The sequence below is a fragment of the Uranotaenia lowii genome, chromosome 2 (assembly GCF_029784155.1).
Source record: "Uranotaenia lowii strain MFRU-FL chromosome 2, ASM2978415v1, whole genome shotgun sequence".
Lineage (NCBI taxonomy): Eukaryota > Metazoa > Arthropoda > Insecta > Diptera > Culicidae > Uranotaenia > Uranotaenia lowii.
Window position 1 is genome coordinate 80,331,745 of NC_073692.1, and position 15,707 is coordinate 80,347,451.

At 37.7% G+C, this 15,707-nt stretch overlaps 2 protein-coding genes and 1 long non-coding RNA gene across 6 annotated transcripts in view; 2 read left to right on the top strand and 1 right to left on the bottom strand.

Moving 5' to 3' along the window:
• LOC129741799 (protein real-time) overlaps positions 1–2,961 on the top strand; it is a 45,268-nt gene extending 42,307 nt beyond the window's left edge. For both annotated transcript variants that reach the window (XM_055733589.1, XM_055733590.1), the window contains 3 exons: positions 665–923; positions 986–1,086; positions 1,156–2,961. In XM_055733589.1, the coding sequence (XP_055589564.1) occupies positions 665–923; positions 986–1,086; positions 1,156–1,332 (537 nt within the window). In that variant the 3' untranslated portion in view covers positions 1,333–2,961. The remainder of the gene's footprint in view (positions 1–664; positions 924–985; positions 1,087–1,155) is intronic.
• A 175-nt stretch (positions 2,962–3,136) lies between these two features.
• Positions 3,137–11,816, bottom strand: LOC129741798 (CCR4-NOT transcription complex subunit 3). Of its 2 annotated transcripts, XM_055733588.1 has the most exons (12): positions 11,143–11,816; positions 8,458–8,561; positions 8,252–8,386; positions 7,731–8,184; positions 7,482–7,684; positions 6,972–7,281; positions 6,485–6,899; positions 6,352–6,419; positions 5,708–6,285; positions 5,527–5,637; positions 5,227–5,436; positions 3,137–5,162 (listed from the first exon to the last, which is right to left on the bottom strand). In XM_055733588.1, the coding sequence occupies exons 1-12, from the start codon at positions 11,165–11,167 to the stop codon at positions 5,064–5,066; spliced, it is 2,712 nt and encodes a 903-aa protein (XP_055589563.1). In that variant the 5' UTR covers positions 11,168–11,816; the 3' UTR covers positions 3,137–5,063. The 2 variants fall into 2 exon arrangements, with proteins under 2 accessions (XP_055589563.1, XP_055589562.1); XM_055733587.1 differs by having other exon boundaries at positions 5,708–6,419.
• A 51-nt stretch (positions 11,817–11,867) lies between these two features.
• LOC129748658 (uncharacterized) lies at positions 11,868–13,581 on the top strand. Of its 2 annotated transcripts, XR_008737782.1 has the most exons (4): positions 11,868–11,950; positions 12,054–12,176; positions 12,262–12,489; positions 12,632–13,581. It is a non-coding gene; the product is annotated as an uncharacterized LOC129748658 (long non-coding RNA). The 2 variants fall into 2 exon arrangements; XR_008737781.1 differs by lacking the exon at positions 11,868–11,950 and having other exon boundaries at positions 11,970–12,176.
• The last annotated feature ends 2,126 nt before the right edge of the window (positions 13,582–15,707 follow it).

Genomic DNA, 15,707 nt, shown 5'->3' on the forward strand with positions numbered 1-15,707 from the left:
TATTAGCTAGCATCGTTGCCTTACTTTAAATTTGTCCCTTCATATGCAAAGTCTCTTTTTATACTTGCATTTGAAAATATCATCGCCGCCAGAATGCTTATATTGTAGTTATTGAACATCACTATTTATACAAATGATGATGGCTATCACGTGGAGTACGTCATGCGGCATAAATTCACTTGGACCATAAGAAACTTTACATTTGCAAAAGCTATGAGAAAATGGTATTCAGGAAAGAAAATACACTCAGATAAATACGAATAAAATGTTTTCTTAGCCCTAAATCAATTATCACTGATTTTTTTTTTCAAATGTGCCTAAAACTAACGAAGACATACATTCAAAATTCGTGCATCTCAGCATGACGTACTCCTTCCACCAACACGTCTATTTCCTAATAATTATAACAAACCCATTCAGCAATTTTTGCAACATTTCATAAAATTGCTTAAACCCGCTAGTCAAAACACGAAAGTGTGTGAACACCCTCATCAAACGTACAGAATGTGCTTTAAATCAAGTGAATGAAAACGTTACCCATCCTCATTTGTTCCCAAAATCAAGCAAAATGCTAAGCAGATTTATCACGTTAATTTTTTTTTTCCTCGATAGACGTTTCTACTATGTAACAAAGTTTCATTCAATAATTCCTCTTGGTTTGCAGACTCTAATTCACGAAGGCGGACTCGTACCAAAGCATCTGTACAAATCGGAATCGGTGGACGAGGGCAGCGGCCAGGTGCCGTCAGGTGACCATCATGGGTTGTACAAATCTATCGACCTAAAGCCGGGTCAGATGTTTGAATTAATCATTAAAAACACTGATCCAAAATCGGTGCTAACCTGGGACTTTGATGTGCTCAAGAACGATCTGCTTTTTGCAGTTTACCACACGGATAAGCAATTGGAACAAAGTTACAACGGTTTGTATCCTTGCATATAGTATGTGTTACAATATTATTAAAGTTTGAAAAACTTATTTCAGATACATTTTCGTCTATTTTCGATGGGGATGATTTCAAAGAGGGAGAATCTTACAGCAAATTAGAAGACAAAGTAAAGTGCAAACCCAAGGAAGGAGTGCAGGTTAGTTCTGATTCAAACGTTCCGTAAAGGGAATACAACTCTCACTTTCATTATTTGGTTATATTGTAGGGATCACATGAAATGGCAAACACTGGCAGCTACATCCTTCAATGGATGTGTCCGCCATCCTGCGACGGTCCAGCCCAGCTTATGTATTTCCACGAGGTGCTCAGTTCTGCAAACTATAAAGGTTCGATGACAAGCTTGCAGTCTGGATTCTCATCCAAAAGTCTACAATCGCGATGAAACACCGAAGAGTAGCAATAAGACTGATATACCATAGAAAATGGATGAGTTGAATCTCGTACAAGCCAACAGAATCTCGACAAACAACAAGAAAAAAGTTATGCAAAGAATCGAATGGTAGGCAACATTTGGGAGCCAATATGTGCATTTTACAGAAAGTTTAGGGAGAACAGAATAATCATCTAGCATAAATGGAAGGTTGTAGCATCGTACAATAAGATAGCGAAATAATCAGATTTTTATAGTAATTGAGACATAGGAGGAGTGACATAAACAGTCGACATCAATTAATAGCCATTAAGATTGTAGGAATTTACGATAGATTCCTATAACGACATCCTTAGACGTAGGACAATATTGAAAGCAAAAGATGGGAAAATGTATTGTGACTGTTAGATATTTTTTTATCCACATAAGCGGCTTTTGCAGATGAAACAACAGTTGTAAATGCTTTTTTGATTAGCAAACCAATTAACAATTAACAAAAACTAAAATCAAGCACCATATAAAAACTTGAAACTTAGCTCACATTACGTGCAAAAATTTACACTTCTAGTATCAACACGTGCTAAAAAACTCACTGTAAAACTATATTTTATAGATTTTTGTGCTCACACTTCGTTGTACATAAAATTATATGTACATTTTAATAAAAGAATAACCATACAGATGCATCTAACAAACAATATGTGCATAATATTATACCTCATCCCAGTCAACTTCACCGCCAACCAGTTACACTTATGAGGCTAGAACCGTACATTTCGTTTTTGTACCAAAATTACTTAGTAGACAGCGTTTTCAAGAATCTTTATATATTTCCACTGATTTTATTTTCATCAAAATGGGTAGGTGCATAGTAGTACTAGAAAAAATGATTCTCTGTGATAAAAACAGGACTTATGTTTATACGAAAGCAGGACCGACATCATGCAAACAATAAAAACAGCTCCTTGTGGTTGAGTTTTGATTTACTAAGCTACGAAGTTCGTTCCCGTACTGGTACCTATCTACCGCGTAATAAATATCAAAACATCATCAACACTTATCAGTGTGGTCAATGTTTAGTCCAGTCAACACAGAACCGTCAACCGTCAAAAATACGTATATTAAATACACAGAGCCATACATAAAACGGATCGTATATTTTTGAAAACATTAAAAGTAGAAATTACCAAGTCGTATAAAATGCATATTTTCCTGTGAGCATATATTCTCATTAATTTTATTAAGGTTTACGTACTACAAAACCCAAACTTAATTATTACTACATTAAGCAAATATACTTAGTATTCAACGAAAACTTTAAAAGCATCACATCAATCGTTCAATTTAGAGACCTGGTTTCAAGGATTGCAGCAAACATTATAAGATGCGCAAAACAGTTTGAAAGTCGCGCTATTCAACTTCGTTTAGAATTAACAATTATGCTGAATTGAAAAATAAGCGAACAAAAAAAAACAAAATCTATATTCGATATTGTCTGTTGAATTGTCGCATTGTTTTATTGTCTCAAATGGCGAGTATGTTATAACTATATGATTATAAGGTCGTATATGAATGCTGTAGTATTTCTATACATAAAACGTGAAATATGAAAATCACAATATGGTAGTGGATGGCAAATGAGATGAGTTTGAGTTGTTTTAATCCGAAAATCCTATTTAAAGCGTTTTGTAAAAAGGCTGGTCTTTCAAATAATCATGGAAGGTGATGCTGAAAAATATAGATGGAGAGCGAAAGAAGAAGTTAGCATTTCAAATACAGTCGAAGGAAATCCAACGATCAAATAAAAATTCCCATGTTTGTTTTCAATATATAAGTGTATTTTTTGTTTTTTCATTTTATCTATAATTATAAATCACATTTGAATGCAGTTTCATTTTCTCATTTCTTGGATCATGTTTTTTTTCTTGTTTTGTTCTCTGTTTTGGGTGAATTTATTATTTACCATGTCAATTGAACGACGAGTGTTTTTTTTTCTCTTGCATTAACCACTTTCATTGAATTATTCTAGGCGCGGATTCGTTTTTTGTAATATATTTTTAATACGCATTATTGTTGATTTTTTTCTTTCGTTTGTTTTTCCAAGATAATTTTTCGAAAAGACGACGATTTTTTCTCTAAACAGAAAACGCAAAACACAAAAACGAGCACTTTCAAAAAGTGCAGTTGTTAAAACGTTTTAGCGCTAGCGTTTCGGAAATTCTGTCTGTTGAATCCTCTACTTCTCTTTTGCGCCTTTTTTGTGATGATGGAAGCAGCAATTCATATCTTGGAAAGAAGAACTACACTTCGTTCTTCACTATTAAACGCATTCTGTTCAAAACCTGTTCTAGTGTTTCATTTTTTCATTATCGGTAATTCTGTATGATTCTGTAGCATTAGTGTGATTTTGGTGGTTGCTTATTCTGGTTGAAGTGCGTGTGGGGTATTTATAAAATGAATGCTTATAACTTCTTACACGAGTTCGCCGTTGTTTTTTTCTGCATTTTACACGATGACTCCGTTTTTTCCTATCAATGGTGTTTAGTTCTAAATCAATGAAGATGACTCGTTTAACTAGGACTGGCGGATGAACAACAGTTTACTTTTTTCGATTTTCTTTTTTTTCTCTGTGTGTATCGCGCATGTTACTATTTTAGTATGAATGACTCTCTAAAGCAAAACTAGATGCCACAATTTACTTGCTAAAGGATTCGGGTTGTTTTCGCACAATGACGAACACATTCTCAATGTAAATTTCACTCTTCCGTGCTTGCGTTTCTATTTTTCATTAATGATGGAATTTTCAACTGTATATTTTATGAGTAGAATATATTACATGCCTCATCGTTAGAGCACAATAAGTCGTATTTCTGTCGATTTATGTTAAAATGAAGATTCGTTTGGTTTACACTTTAGATAACATGTAACTTGCAATTTCATTCGCTCTAAAAAAATCTCTACCTTGCATAACAACGAGTTTTTGGGACCACAGAATAAATAGTCAATACGTAGAACAATAAATTCAAGAGAACAAAACAACGAATCTTACATCGATTTGATGGATGGCAGTACAAAGAAGCGGCGAATTTACCATAGCCAAATAAAACAAAACGCAAATTTTTACATGCATTTCAACTCACAATTGCAATGTTTTTGCGGGTGGATGTGTTTCTGTGTGTTGTGTTGAATGTAGTTGATGTGTTGGATTAATGTGGTTTTTTTTATTATTATTTTTTTTTTTCAAACTATTATTTCAGTATTCGGTGATATTCTGAGCAATTTCATGACCGATCAACAGCTGAAAGTGGTTAATCTTCTTCTTTTACCGTTGTTTTTTATCTCGTTTTCTTAAGCAGAACATTTCATCTAATGCAATTTTTGAAAGCAGGGCCTGGCCTCGTTGAACTCAATTTTCGCATATTTTTATGCAGAACAGATCAGCACCTATCTAGAGGATTCGACATTTGTCTTGCTGTTCTAGAATGATGCCATTTGCTTTGCAGACGAAACGGTATCAACAGATTCGCCTACAATCTCACGTGCACTCGATTTACAGTGCTGCGATGACGTTAACATAGATTGCTGGCGGCACTGCGGTTAGTACGTTTTCGATTGTTTTATAATTTGATCTTTTGTCAGTTTTTCAAATATGCTTTCAATATTTCTTGCGATTTTTATTGATGAGTTTTCCAGTTTTTTTAAACAATTTTTTCTTAAAAAAGAATTTTCGTAATCATCATAGATCAATTCAGGTCCCTGTCTTCTAAGTACTTGTATTCGAAAGTGAATCCTTCTTTTTTCCGCTGGCCCCACTTTTCATAGTCAAAGTAGATGTAGGTTCCCTGTGAAAAAAAAAGAAATGTATAAAACATTTCACTTTAATTTGCTGCCTTTCGGTATACATGCCTGTTCAAATTCTTCGTTGATTATTTTCGGCTCTTCATGGCGCTGGAACCACATCATATACTTGGTGTGAAATCGCCAGCTTTGCTTCTTGAGAGCCTTTGCCGCCAGATACTGCGCCTTGGTGCCCTCCATGTAGTAAAACACGAAGAACAGCGTTTCAGGCGATAGACGTTGGAAAAACTCAACGGTGTCAGAATGTGGAAGTTGTTGCTGTAATTTTGAACCAACAGGTTATTAAACGGTTGACATAGGTAATTGAGAAGCAACATAAAAATCACAGAAATGGTTGATCGAACTCACCTGTGGATAGTGTGGTGGCGTCTGTACCGGCTGTCGATGCAAATACGTTCTAAGCCGTTCGGAATCACTTGGCATTGGCAGGTGGTAGTAAGCGGCTTCCATCATTTGAAACTACAATTGAACAAAAAAAACAGGATCAATCAGACGAGTCCAAATTTTTAAGGGGTTGAAAACGGCGTACTTGAATTTGATGTTCCTTCTGCAGTGGCGAAGGTCCCAGAGGTGCCACCCCTAATAGTGGAGGTATGTGCGCTTCGTTGGTTCCGCTCGCTTTCATACTGGTTACACTGGTCGGCACATTAGGGTTCGCGGGATTCGCAACAATACTTGTGCTTGTGTTGATGATCGCGTTGGGCCCGTTGCTGATGGCAGTAGTTGACGACGTCGGTATTAGAGAGTTCGTACTGTTCGTAGAATCCACTAAAGTGAATGACTGTTGTTGTTGCTGCTGCTGCTGCTGCTGTTGTTGTTGGGGTTGTTGTTGCTGCTGCTGCTGTTGTTGGGGCTGTGGTTGCTGAGATGGGGGTGGTGGTTGGCTACCAGGAATAGCTACCTGACTACCCGGTTGTCTCGTATCTGGCTGAGGTTGGAGTTGCTGTTGTACCGCTGGTGGTGGCTGTTGTTGTTGTTGCTGCTGCTGCTGCTGTGGTTGAGGTTGCACACCGGTTTGCGAGGGTTGCTGCTGTACAAGTGTTCCACCGGGGGCCGGAGATAATCCAGCTTCCAGACTACTGCTTGTTCGGTTTATTACTTCCTGGGCTATGTTTTTCAATGTAGACATCGGGTGAGTTGTTGCTAAATGGATTGGTACTACGGTATTCTTACCGAGTGCTGTAGGACCGTTCAACAGCTGCTGTTGTTGCTGAGGCGGGGACATTAGGCTCGGAGACGCTCTGCAATAAAAATCGTTCAGTTCATGATTGTGTCCTAGAAAGCTTTCACTTACTATTCTACTTACCTACTACTAACAGTGGAATTACTAGGGGAAACGCAATTGTTAATAATATTTGCTCCACTACTGCTAATTGTCGATGCTGACGAGGTCGTCATCACATGATTATTCTCAATACCCGAAGATGCGGCCGAGAGAGCAACTCCATGTGGGAGTGCTATGGAATTCTGACCCGAAACTTGCTGGGGTGGTTGTTGTTGTGGAGGTTGAGGTTGCTGCTGCTGGACATTGCTTGCTACCACTGCTGCTGCATTCGATAGTATTCCAGAAGCAAGATTAGATTGCTGCTGCTGCTGTTGCACTTGCTGCAACTGCTGACTAAGCGTAGGCTGAGAAGCATTCACAATCTGGCTCAGATTACTAACTGTAGCACCGGATGCATTTGGAGCCACCGATGATTGACTACTCGGGTTAGGTGTAACTGCGAAAAAGTGAAGTTTTTATTGATTAATGACAAGGGCTTTTTTGATCATAGAAACCAAATAAATTTTACCAGGATGTTGTTTAGCCACAGCAGCGAATGCAGGACCAATAATGGGTGGATGAGTGATCCCACCAGCAGGTGCCTGAGGCGCCACGATACTGCTGCTATTTGGTAACACACCTCCGGCCACAATTGCTGCTGCATTCGTGTGATTTTTACTCGGTGTCGAACTTATAAGTCCGGACTTGTTGTTGGACGTGTTGGTGCTGGTGTTGTTAGCACTACTGCTGTTGTTGTTCAACGAGTTGTTGCCCACAGGTCCGGTGGATAGGTTGATGTCCACTTTGCCTGTCGCTCGAATCGCCGTGGGTTTAATTGGCTGAAATGCACACACAAAAAAACTTATTTATTTGCGTAATTTAAAAAACTTATAAAACGGCTGTTCAAAGGTGCAGGAAGATATTTCAACAAAATCACATATCTAACTTAGAGTAGCAGATTCCAAAGCTGATAGATCTTTAAAAACTATACAAAAAAGTGTTCGGTACTTTTTCACACATAACATGTTCCCGAACTTACCGTAATCTTGACATCCTTGGCCCTCTTGTCACCACTGCCATCGATTTCGCTACTGTGGTTGTGCATCGTTGACGCACTGCAGTTCATAACTGGCGACTGCGAAGGGCTGATTCCAGATATTAAACTGCTAGGAGATCCGGCCGTTTCGTTACTGTTATTGCTTTCCGTGCCCGCAGAGGCACCCAGTCCTGGTGTTGAGAGATCTAACATTACGAATAGTAAACATCTCTTGCTACAAGCCCAACTTACCAGATATCTCCACCTCATCCAGTCCAATGATATCGTCGTAGATATATTCATTTTCTTCGAAATCGGGTTCTTGCGAGGAATCGATGTAATACTCCACATCATCTTTGATCTTCTTAATCTGCTCCACATCAACTCCATCGTTGTCTAGCATTCGGAGTAAGGTTTCCAGTTTGGTTACGTGGAATTTGTGCCTCTCTAGTTTGCCCTTCAGTTCATCCATCTTTTCCTGCTTATCCTTATCGAGTTTCTTTTTCTTACCAGCTATCAGCGACTCGATTTCACATTCAAATTGATCTATCTGAATCTGAAGAGAGCTTATCGAGGACGCTAACCAACTGCTGATTTCTTCCTTCTCTCTCTGGGCTGGATCCATTTTTTGCGCCGCTCCCAGACCTTCCTTCGAGTAGGCTTTCGTTTTGGTTTCTCGCTCCACCACTTTGAACCTTTCCATTTGCTGTTGGTGTTCATTGTTTAAAGTTAACAATAACCTAATGAAAATATTTTTTTTTTCAAAAACTTACAGTTTCTATGAGCCGTCGATTCTCCAACAGCGCGCTTTTGTCCTTGATCTCGCCGGATGCGATCCATGATTTGATCTGATCGCGTAGCCTCTGCAACTTCTTGATTTCCTTCTTGAGATCGGCTTCATACTTTTCCTGAAAGGGCAAAAAGAGCACATATTAGGACCGTTCGCAACATTTCGGTGATACTGAAAATAGGTACTAACACATACCTTCTGATTGCTGTTCGTAGCATTGTGAACTTTTTGCCAAATATCTTCAAAAGTTTCCACACCTTCAGTGACTTTCTTTAGACACCGATCAATTTCACCTGGAACGATGGACGAGATAAAGACACTCTGAGAATCATCGCGATCCACCTTCGCTCATCAAGATCGTCGGAAACTGTTTTTTTTTTTTAGATTTTAACATGGGTATCAAAATGACGGCTAGATACCCTTTCATTTGTAATAAGTCAGTGCAATGTATCCAAAAAAAAAATTTTTTTGGAAAAAAATTTAAAAAATATTGAAGGTTTTAGAAACAAAACAAATTGCACTCGTAGATAAATCATTAAAAAAAAGTCATGAAAATAAATAATTAGCTGCTATGACAATCGCTGATGCGAGCTGGTGAGGAAGAAAACGATAATTGCTACTCCAAAGAAGGGTAGCATCGTTTTAGACTTCTTCAATAAGCTGGTAGTTAGGAAATTCGAATATTTCGGTTTTGTAGATTACTTGGTGACCAAATATTTAGGTTGAGAAAAACAGGACGAGATTTATCGGAACGAAAGGCAAACTGCACTCTGTTGCGCTGTTTATGGATTGAATCGTGGAAGCATTCAATCTGAGGCGAAAAACTATAGCAGAATGCAGACTTGTTATGCATCGTCCTCTGGATGTGTTAAATTGCGAAAATTAATATTCCTACTTCAGATTAAACAAGATACATGGAAAGGCTTAAATATAAAATCGGTTAGGAGTTGAAAAATAAAAATTTAAGTGAAGGTATTTATTTAAAAAATAAAAAAACGTGAGGGAGTGTGGGGTACTTTGGGTAACCTTTTTAATTTCATCTTTAACTCCTAAATATAATAAATGGCAAATAGTATGGTATTCTTCGTTTTTAACGTATCCGTTGGCAACAAACAATTTTTGACCCGAATACATATAACAGGGATTCGACCAGACCGGACTGAATGCCAAAAGCATTTTTTCGATAGAATCATAGTTTTAGTGTTATTTATGATAATTTTTTTTTTTAAAAAAACCTCTTGGAACTTCCAACTTAATCATCCCAGTTTTACCAGATGTCACTGTCGAGATCTTGACTGTAACGCTTGATGATTTTTTGTAGCAAAAACATGCCCGTGTCTTTTTTCAACGGGATATCCTAGATATTTAATTATCTAATGTGAATAAAGCAATATTCCTCGAAATATTGAACTTTGTTTCTATCTTTATTTTACCTTTTCTTGATTTGTACGACTGCGACGAACATTCTATAGAGAATTTAGTGAAAAATTAGAATCTACTACGTTTCTACGGTTAACGCGTTTCGAACGTTTCAAGCATTTTTGTTTCCATCTATCATGTCCTTACGCATGTACCGGATGAAGCGTAAGATGTTTTGGCATGTAGGTACTACTAATTGTCATCCTACTGTTTATTCTAAATATTTCGTTCTCCTATTTCATTGCCTTCAAATAATGTTAGGGAAACTGGTTGATCAAGTTAAAATTCTCTTAAAGTCTGAACTTGAAATGTTTTTTTTTTTTCAGAACTACTACTTGCAAAATACCAAAAAATGTGCACGAATTAGGCAAAATCTCGGAATTGTTTGGTGTCAAAAAAGTGCAAGTGCAAATGGTGATAATCTTTATTCAGTCTGTTAGCTGAAATCGGAATCGACTTAGACGGTGAACCTACGTCAAAGTTTCGGTTTTTTGACTATCGAAAATCACCCAAGGGGGGACAAACGAAATCGGAAAAATCGAAATTTTAATTTTGATGCCAAATGAATTAAAATGCACAAAACATCGAAAAAAAAAGTTTGTCCCAGAAAGTCGATATTTGACAAGAAAAATTTTTCGAAATAACATCAAATCTCGACGTTTCATGCAGTTCTAAGTTATTTGGCATCAAAAAAAAAATTCGATTTCCCGGATTTCCTTTGGTTCCCCCTTTTGGTGATTTTACACAGATCAGGGCCAATCTACAAAATGTAAATAGTCGGTTTTCGAAGAACGTACATTGGAAAATTATAACAAAATAAATAAAAAAAACCATTGATCAAAAGAAGTTGCATTTTGATTTTGGGGAAGTTAAATAAAGCAAAAACCAAGTTATAAAATTCCTTTTGTAAGTTCAAGGGTCTCGTAGATAAAAATTACAATTACAAAAAGACTTTGTAAAAATGTTTAGTAGTATAAGCTATAAGATCTGAGTTACAATTTTCAATTTATCTGTCTTGGCTCGCGAGCATATAAAACAGAGGTTGGGCCTTTATGCTTTACCTTTATGAACTTGTATATTCGTATAGTCTACTGTACGACTTAAATTTGTTTGAAAAGCAATCTAGTTTTTTGTTTCAAATTCATTAAGGACCTTTTTAGACATTCGGTCCACAATATAAATTATTTCAGGTAAAAATTTTCAACTTAATTGAAATATTATAGGCCAGTAGTTTGGATTGTGCTGTAATTTACACATTTCTCTGGCTTGACCGAATGTAATTTTAAAAAGAATAGAAGAAATTCAAATTACTGTTGTCGGTAAGAGTTAATTAAAGCTGGAACAGATCTATTCGTATGAATTGCAAGAAAATCTGTATTCAGTTCCACTTCCGGGACTCCAAAAAAAACCAGGAGACTTTCCGTGATTACCATCAATCCGTTCGGCATTTGTTACCTTGCAACTTTCTCGTCGCAGCCATGGCTATGTTGACATCTGGTCTTGGGAATCAGACATAATCCGAACATACAAAGCGGACACCCCAAGAACTGTTGCAGCCCCGGCGACGAATCCGGTTTCACAATAAATTGACTGACTGACTGACCGGCGACTTTTAGTAATTATCCGCCTTTCGTATGACGGGGAGTTCCAGTTGCCTTTGTTTTTGACAGCGCTTCTAAGGGCGGATTCCGCTGGCGAAGCGTTCCAGATTGACCGATAGCTGGCTTCACGACCAGTTTATGGCCCAACGGTGGCCACTCCGATATTTAAGTAACGAAATTAAAAAATAACGCGAACCGAGCGTACGATGAAACGAAACTAAACAGCGCAATGAGAAAAAAAAACTAAACGGGGGGATCAACTTTCAAGATGGCCGAGTAGTATGTGTGAAGATGATGGTCGTGGGTTTTCTTCAAGTGCCGTTTACAACGGAATCGCGACGTCCCGGGAGAAAATCTTCTGTCCAAAACCTAGCTAGCGCGATCGACTAGAACGGAAAACGTTTTCCACTGCCGGAAAACACCTACAGAACGGATTAAAACGGGTAATTTTATCTTATTGACTTTTTTCGCGACTCGCTGGCTGATCTGATCAACTTTTTTTCTTTCGTTGTGCGAAAAATTTACTGCTAGCCTAAACTGGTGTTAGAATTGCTGCTTCTTTTTTACACATTTTTGAGCCCGTTCACGGACAAAAGCAAACTACCCACTGTACTACTCACTGCTGGGTTGTTATTGATTAAGGCACCAGTGCGTAGTTTCGGGTGGGTAGATTTGATTTACTGAGGGAGTTTTGACCACAAAACCCAAACTTAGTTTAAAGTACCCACTACATAACTTCGCTATGAATTTATCTCTTTTCACTAGTCCGACATTTTGGAAATAAAACAGACGCGAGTGCTGGTGAAATTTATGCTGCAATTCCGGAACAAAAATAAGAATACTGCGCACTCCATCGGATGGTTTTGTTTTTATCGGTTGAAGCTTGAGGTGAGTTCTCATTAAAATCTTTATAGAATTTAAAATGAAAAGAGTTTATTGCCACTTTTTTGGCCATAAACATTTCCCCTATTAGATCGCAAAACGTCCTACTGGAGGTGCTTGATCCGCAGTCGGTACAGCGCAGTAACGCGGTTAAAGTACGGTTAGGTGTGGCCTTTAATGAAGGGACAATCGATTGGTGCCTGGCATCAACTTTATCGGAATCGTCCCATCCGGATCCATCCAGTTCCAACCCGTCCAAACATAACCTCAAACTACTGAGCAGCAGCCACCAGCCGGCGAAAGAGTTGGTAGAACAACGGTACAACAACAAATAATTTGCTTTGCATTTTTGCCCATCGAAATTTTCTACTTACGGCCAAAAATTAACGGAAATTGTATTTTCTATAGTTATCTCGCTAAATTATCGTATGAAATATTTACTAAATTTTCATTATTTTCAGCACTGCCTGGAAGATTTAATGAAGGCACACAGGATTGTGTCGAGTTATCAATCGGTTCAATTTTGAACGGTGGGCCAGGCGTTTGCGTTGGACATGGAAACGGTACAGATACAAGGCCTCGACATTTTAAAGATATCCATTTTTTGACACCTAAAGCAGTAGTTGTGTGTAAGCATATGTAGAGGCAGAGTCAGGATTGTTATTATCGGCTTGATTCCCATTCATACTTAAATACTCCGAGAGAGACAGTTGGTGCAATATAAAATTAATATTAATTTTACTGGAATTGAAATGTAGGAAATTCAGATGATTATATTTAGTAGTATAGTTGATTTATACATGTATTTCAAGAATATCTGTGTGCACAGCTAAAACTTAAGACACATTGCAATGACACACAAAAACCAAAGCATTAGATAATTTGAATAGCTTTTAAATTCATACATTATGTTAACAAAATTCATACATAATGTTAAAAAACCTGAATTGTTATTGATTAAAAATTTACATTTAACATTCAAATGAGTTTTTTCAGCGGAAGTGTTAGATAACTTTGCAAAAACTAACAGCGATCATGTTGTTATTCTCGACTCAAAATTGAAAAATGGGAAAATTTTTAAAAATAATTGTTAATATTTTAAAAAATATGTATAAAAATGTTTTTCGATGAAATAATATATCAAAAGAAGGCTAGTTTAAAACAGAAAACAAAAATACTCTGAAAAGTAATGAGTGATGAAAAAAAAAGAAATCATTACAAATATAATGAATTGAAAGTGCATATGCTAAATATCGCTATTATAAAAACTTTTGTAATACATGTGGAAAAAATGCGTGAAAATACGAAGTGTTATTAGAAAAAAAAATTGCGAATAAATTCCTATTAAATCATGATTTTTTCCAATTATTCATTCTTAATTTATAACCCTATTTGGCAGCTCAAGAATGATTAGAAAAGAAAATGTAGAAACAGTATAAATTCCTTTAATTAAAAGCTATTTAAAGATTTTTTTTAAATTTTTCCCTAAATTTTGCAAAATAAATCATTTCTACCCACTGGTACCTTAAAGCGCAACTACCTACTTTTACGTTGTTGCGTCTTAAGTCACGAGTGAGTTCCTGCACTGAGGTGGCGAATTACGTCAAAAGTATTCAAAAGTAGGTAGTTTTCGGTGTCCGTGAATTTGTTGATTTTTCGATGACGCAAACTGTCAAAACTCGGCGAATTTGGCTGCGTGCTGACATTGTATATGTGAGACAAGAAAATTTATCGGTACCGTTTGTAATTCAAGATAATTTGTTTTTGTGGTTCAAATTTGAACGTGTTTACACTGAGAGAAAAAATGTATTAATTCTAATTTAAAAAATTAAAATTATTGCCATTTAAAATTTAATTCCTCTTCTTAATTTCTTTCTCGTTCTAGTGATTTTCTAACCGTTGAGTAGCCGCGACTATTATAAGGGCCCCTCTCCTACTAACCTGCAGTAAAATATTAAGTAACTGTTTATAGACACACTCGACAAAACAAAGTTTAGTTAAAGTACAAGCTGTGGTACAAGGCTTATAATGCCTATAAAAAATCTAGTTGTAAATAAACAAAAAAAAAAAAATCATTCCATCCCAGTAGCTTGGCAAGAGCGGATGTATTTTTGTTTCGCTATTTATCGGGTGCTTTATAGAAAAGTGAACTAAAAGTTGGAAGTTTTCACAAGCAGTTATCCTGCATCATTCGGTCGTCAATTGCCGAATCAGTTCAGCAACGGAAGTGACAAGCTGTGTTTCCCCCGGCAGCGCTGGTGCGCAACCCCCACATCTTGCTGGAACATCAGGCTGCCTTGTCGTCACCATCAGCACCAGGACCATCAGCAGAGGAGTGCAAATTGTTTCCTCCAATCCAGGTTTGATTACTGTGTGGGCGGTTGTCCGATAGATCCGGTAATAATTGCCGTAATCGGATAACGGAAACATTGCACAAGTCTGAATCTGATTGGTTTTTCTCTCCCGGTGAATCGAGCCATCATCAATCAACCGAGGAAAAATCATTGCCGTCGTCATCGCCAGGGCCGGCTGCGATCAACGGAAGAACACGTGGTTGTGTACCGAAGAAAAAAAACACTCAAGAAAATTAGCTCGTTAAGAAGTGCTTGAAAAAAATTGTAAGTTCTTCTTCATTATTTTTCTCTTTTTCTTTTTACTATCTTTTTCTCTATAATTCGAACATTGTTTGCTTCGTTCATATTTTTAACATTTGACATTCGTGTTCGTGTGAAGAAATATGAACGAAGGCGGGGGGTCAATCCCCTCAACTGAGGATGAGGAGGATAGCGTCTATGAGGATGAGGAGCATTTAGAGGATTCGATTGTTGCGGGTCCTTCTAATGAATTTCATTCTCCAATGGATGATAATTCTGAGTCATCCTCAGTTGAAAGTAAAGCTACCCGACTCCGAGTCTACACTGATAGCCCTACTTTCTCTGGTCCTTGGGTGGTTTTCATCCGGCCCAAAAAAAATGGAAAGCAATTGAATGTGGTTCAAATCACAAGAGATCTGGCGAGGTGGTCCTCCGTAACCTGCATTAAAAAGGTGCGACCTAACAAATTGCGAGTCGAAGTAGCCAACCGGAAATCCGCAAATGAAATTGCTGTCAGCAATTTCATAAACTTAGAATACCACGTGTACATTCCGTCTCGAGACGTAGAGATCGAGGGCGTGATAACTGAAATGAGTCTGAAGGCCGAGTACGTGAAATCCAACGGCGTTGGTAAGTTCAAGAGCCTCGATTCGGCTTCGGTCGAAATCTTGGATTGCCGCCAACTCAGAACTGCCACCGTCGTAAATGGAGTCAAAGGGTACTCACCTTCAGGTTCATTTCGTGTGACCTTTGCGGGTACCGCCCTCCCTCATTATGTCTTGATTGACGGAATATTGAGGCTGCCTGTGCGACTTTTTGTTCCTCGTCCAATGGATTGCAAAAATTGCAATAAGTTGGGACACACTGCGTCGCACTGCTGTAACAAGCCACGGTGTCCCAAATGCGGGGAGAATCATGGGGATGGAGCGTGCTCAGCAATAGA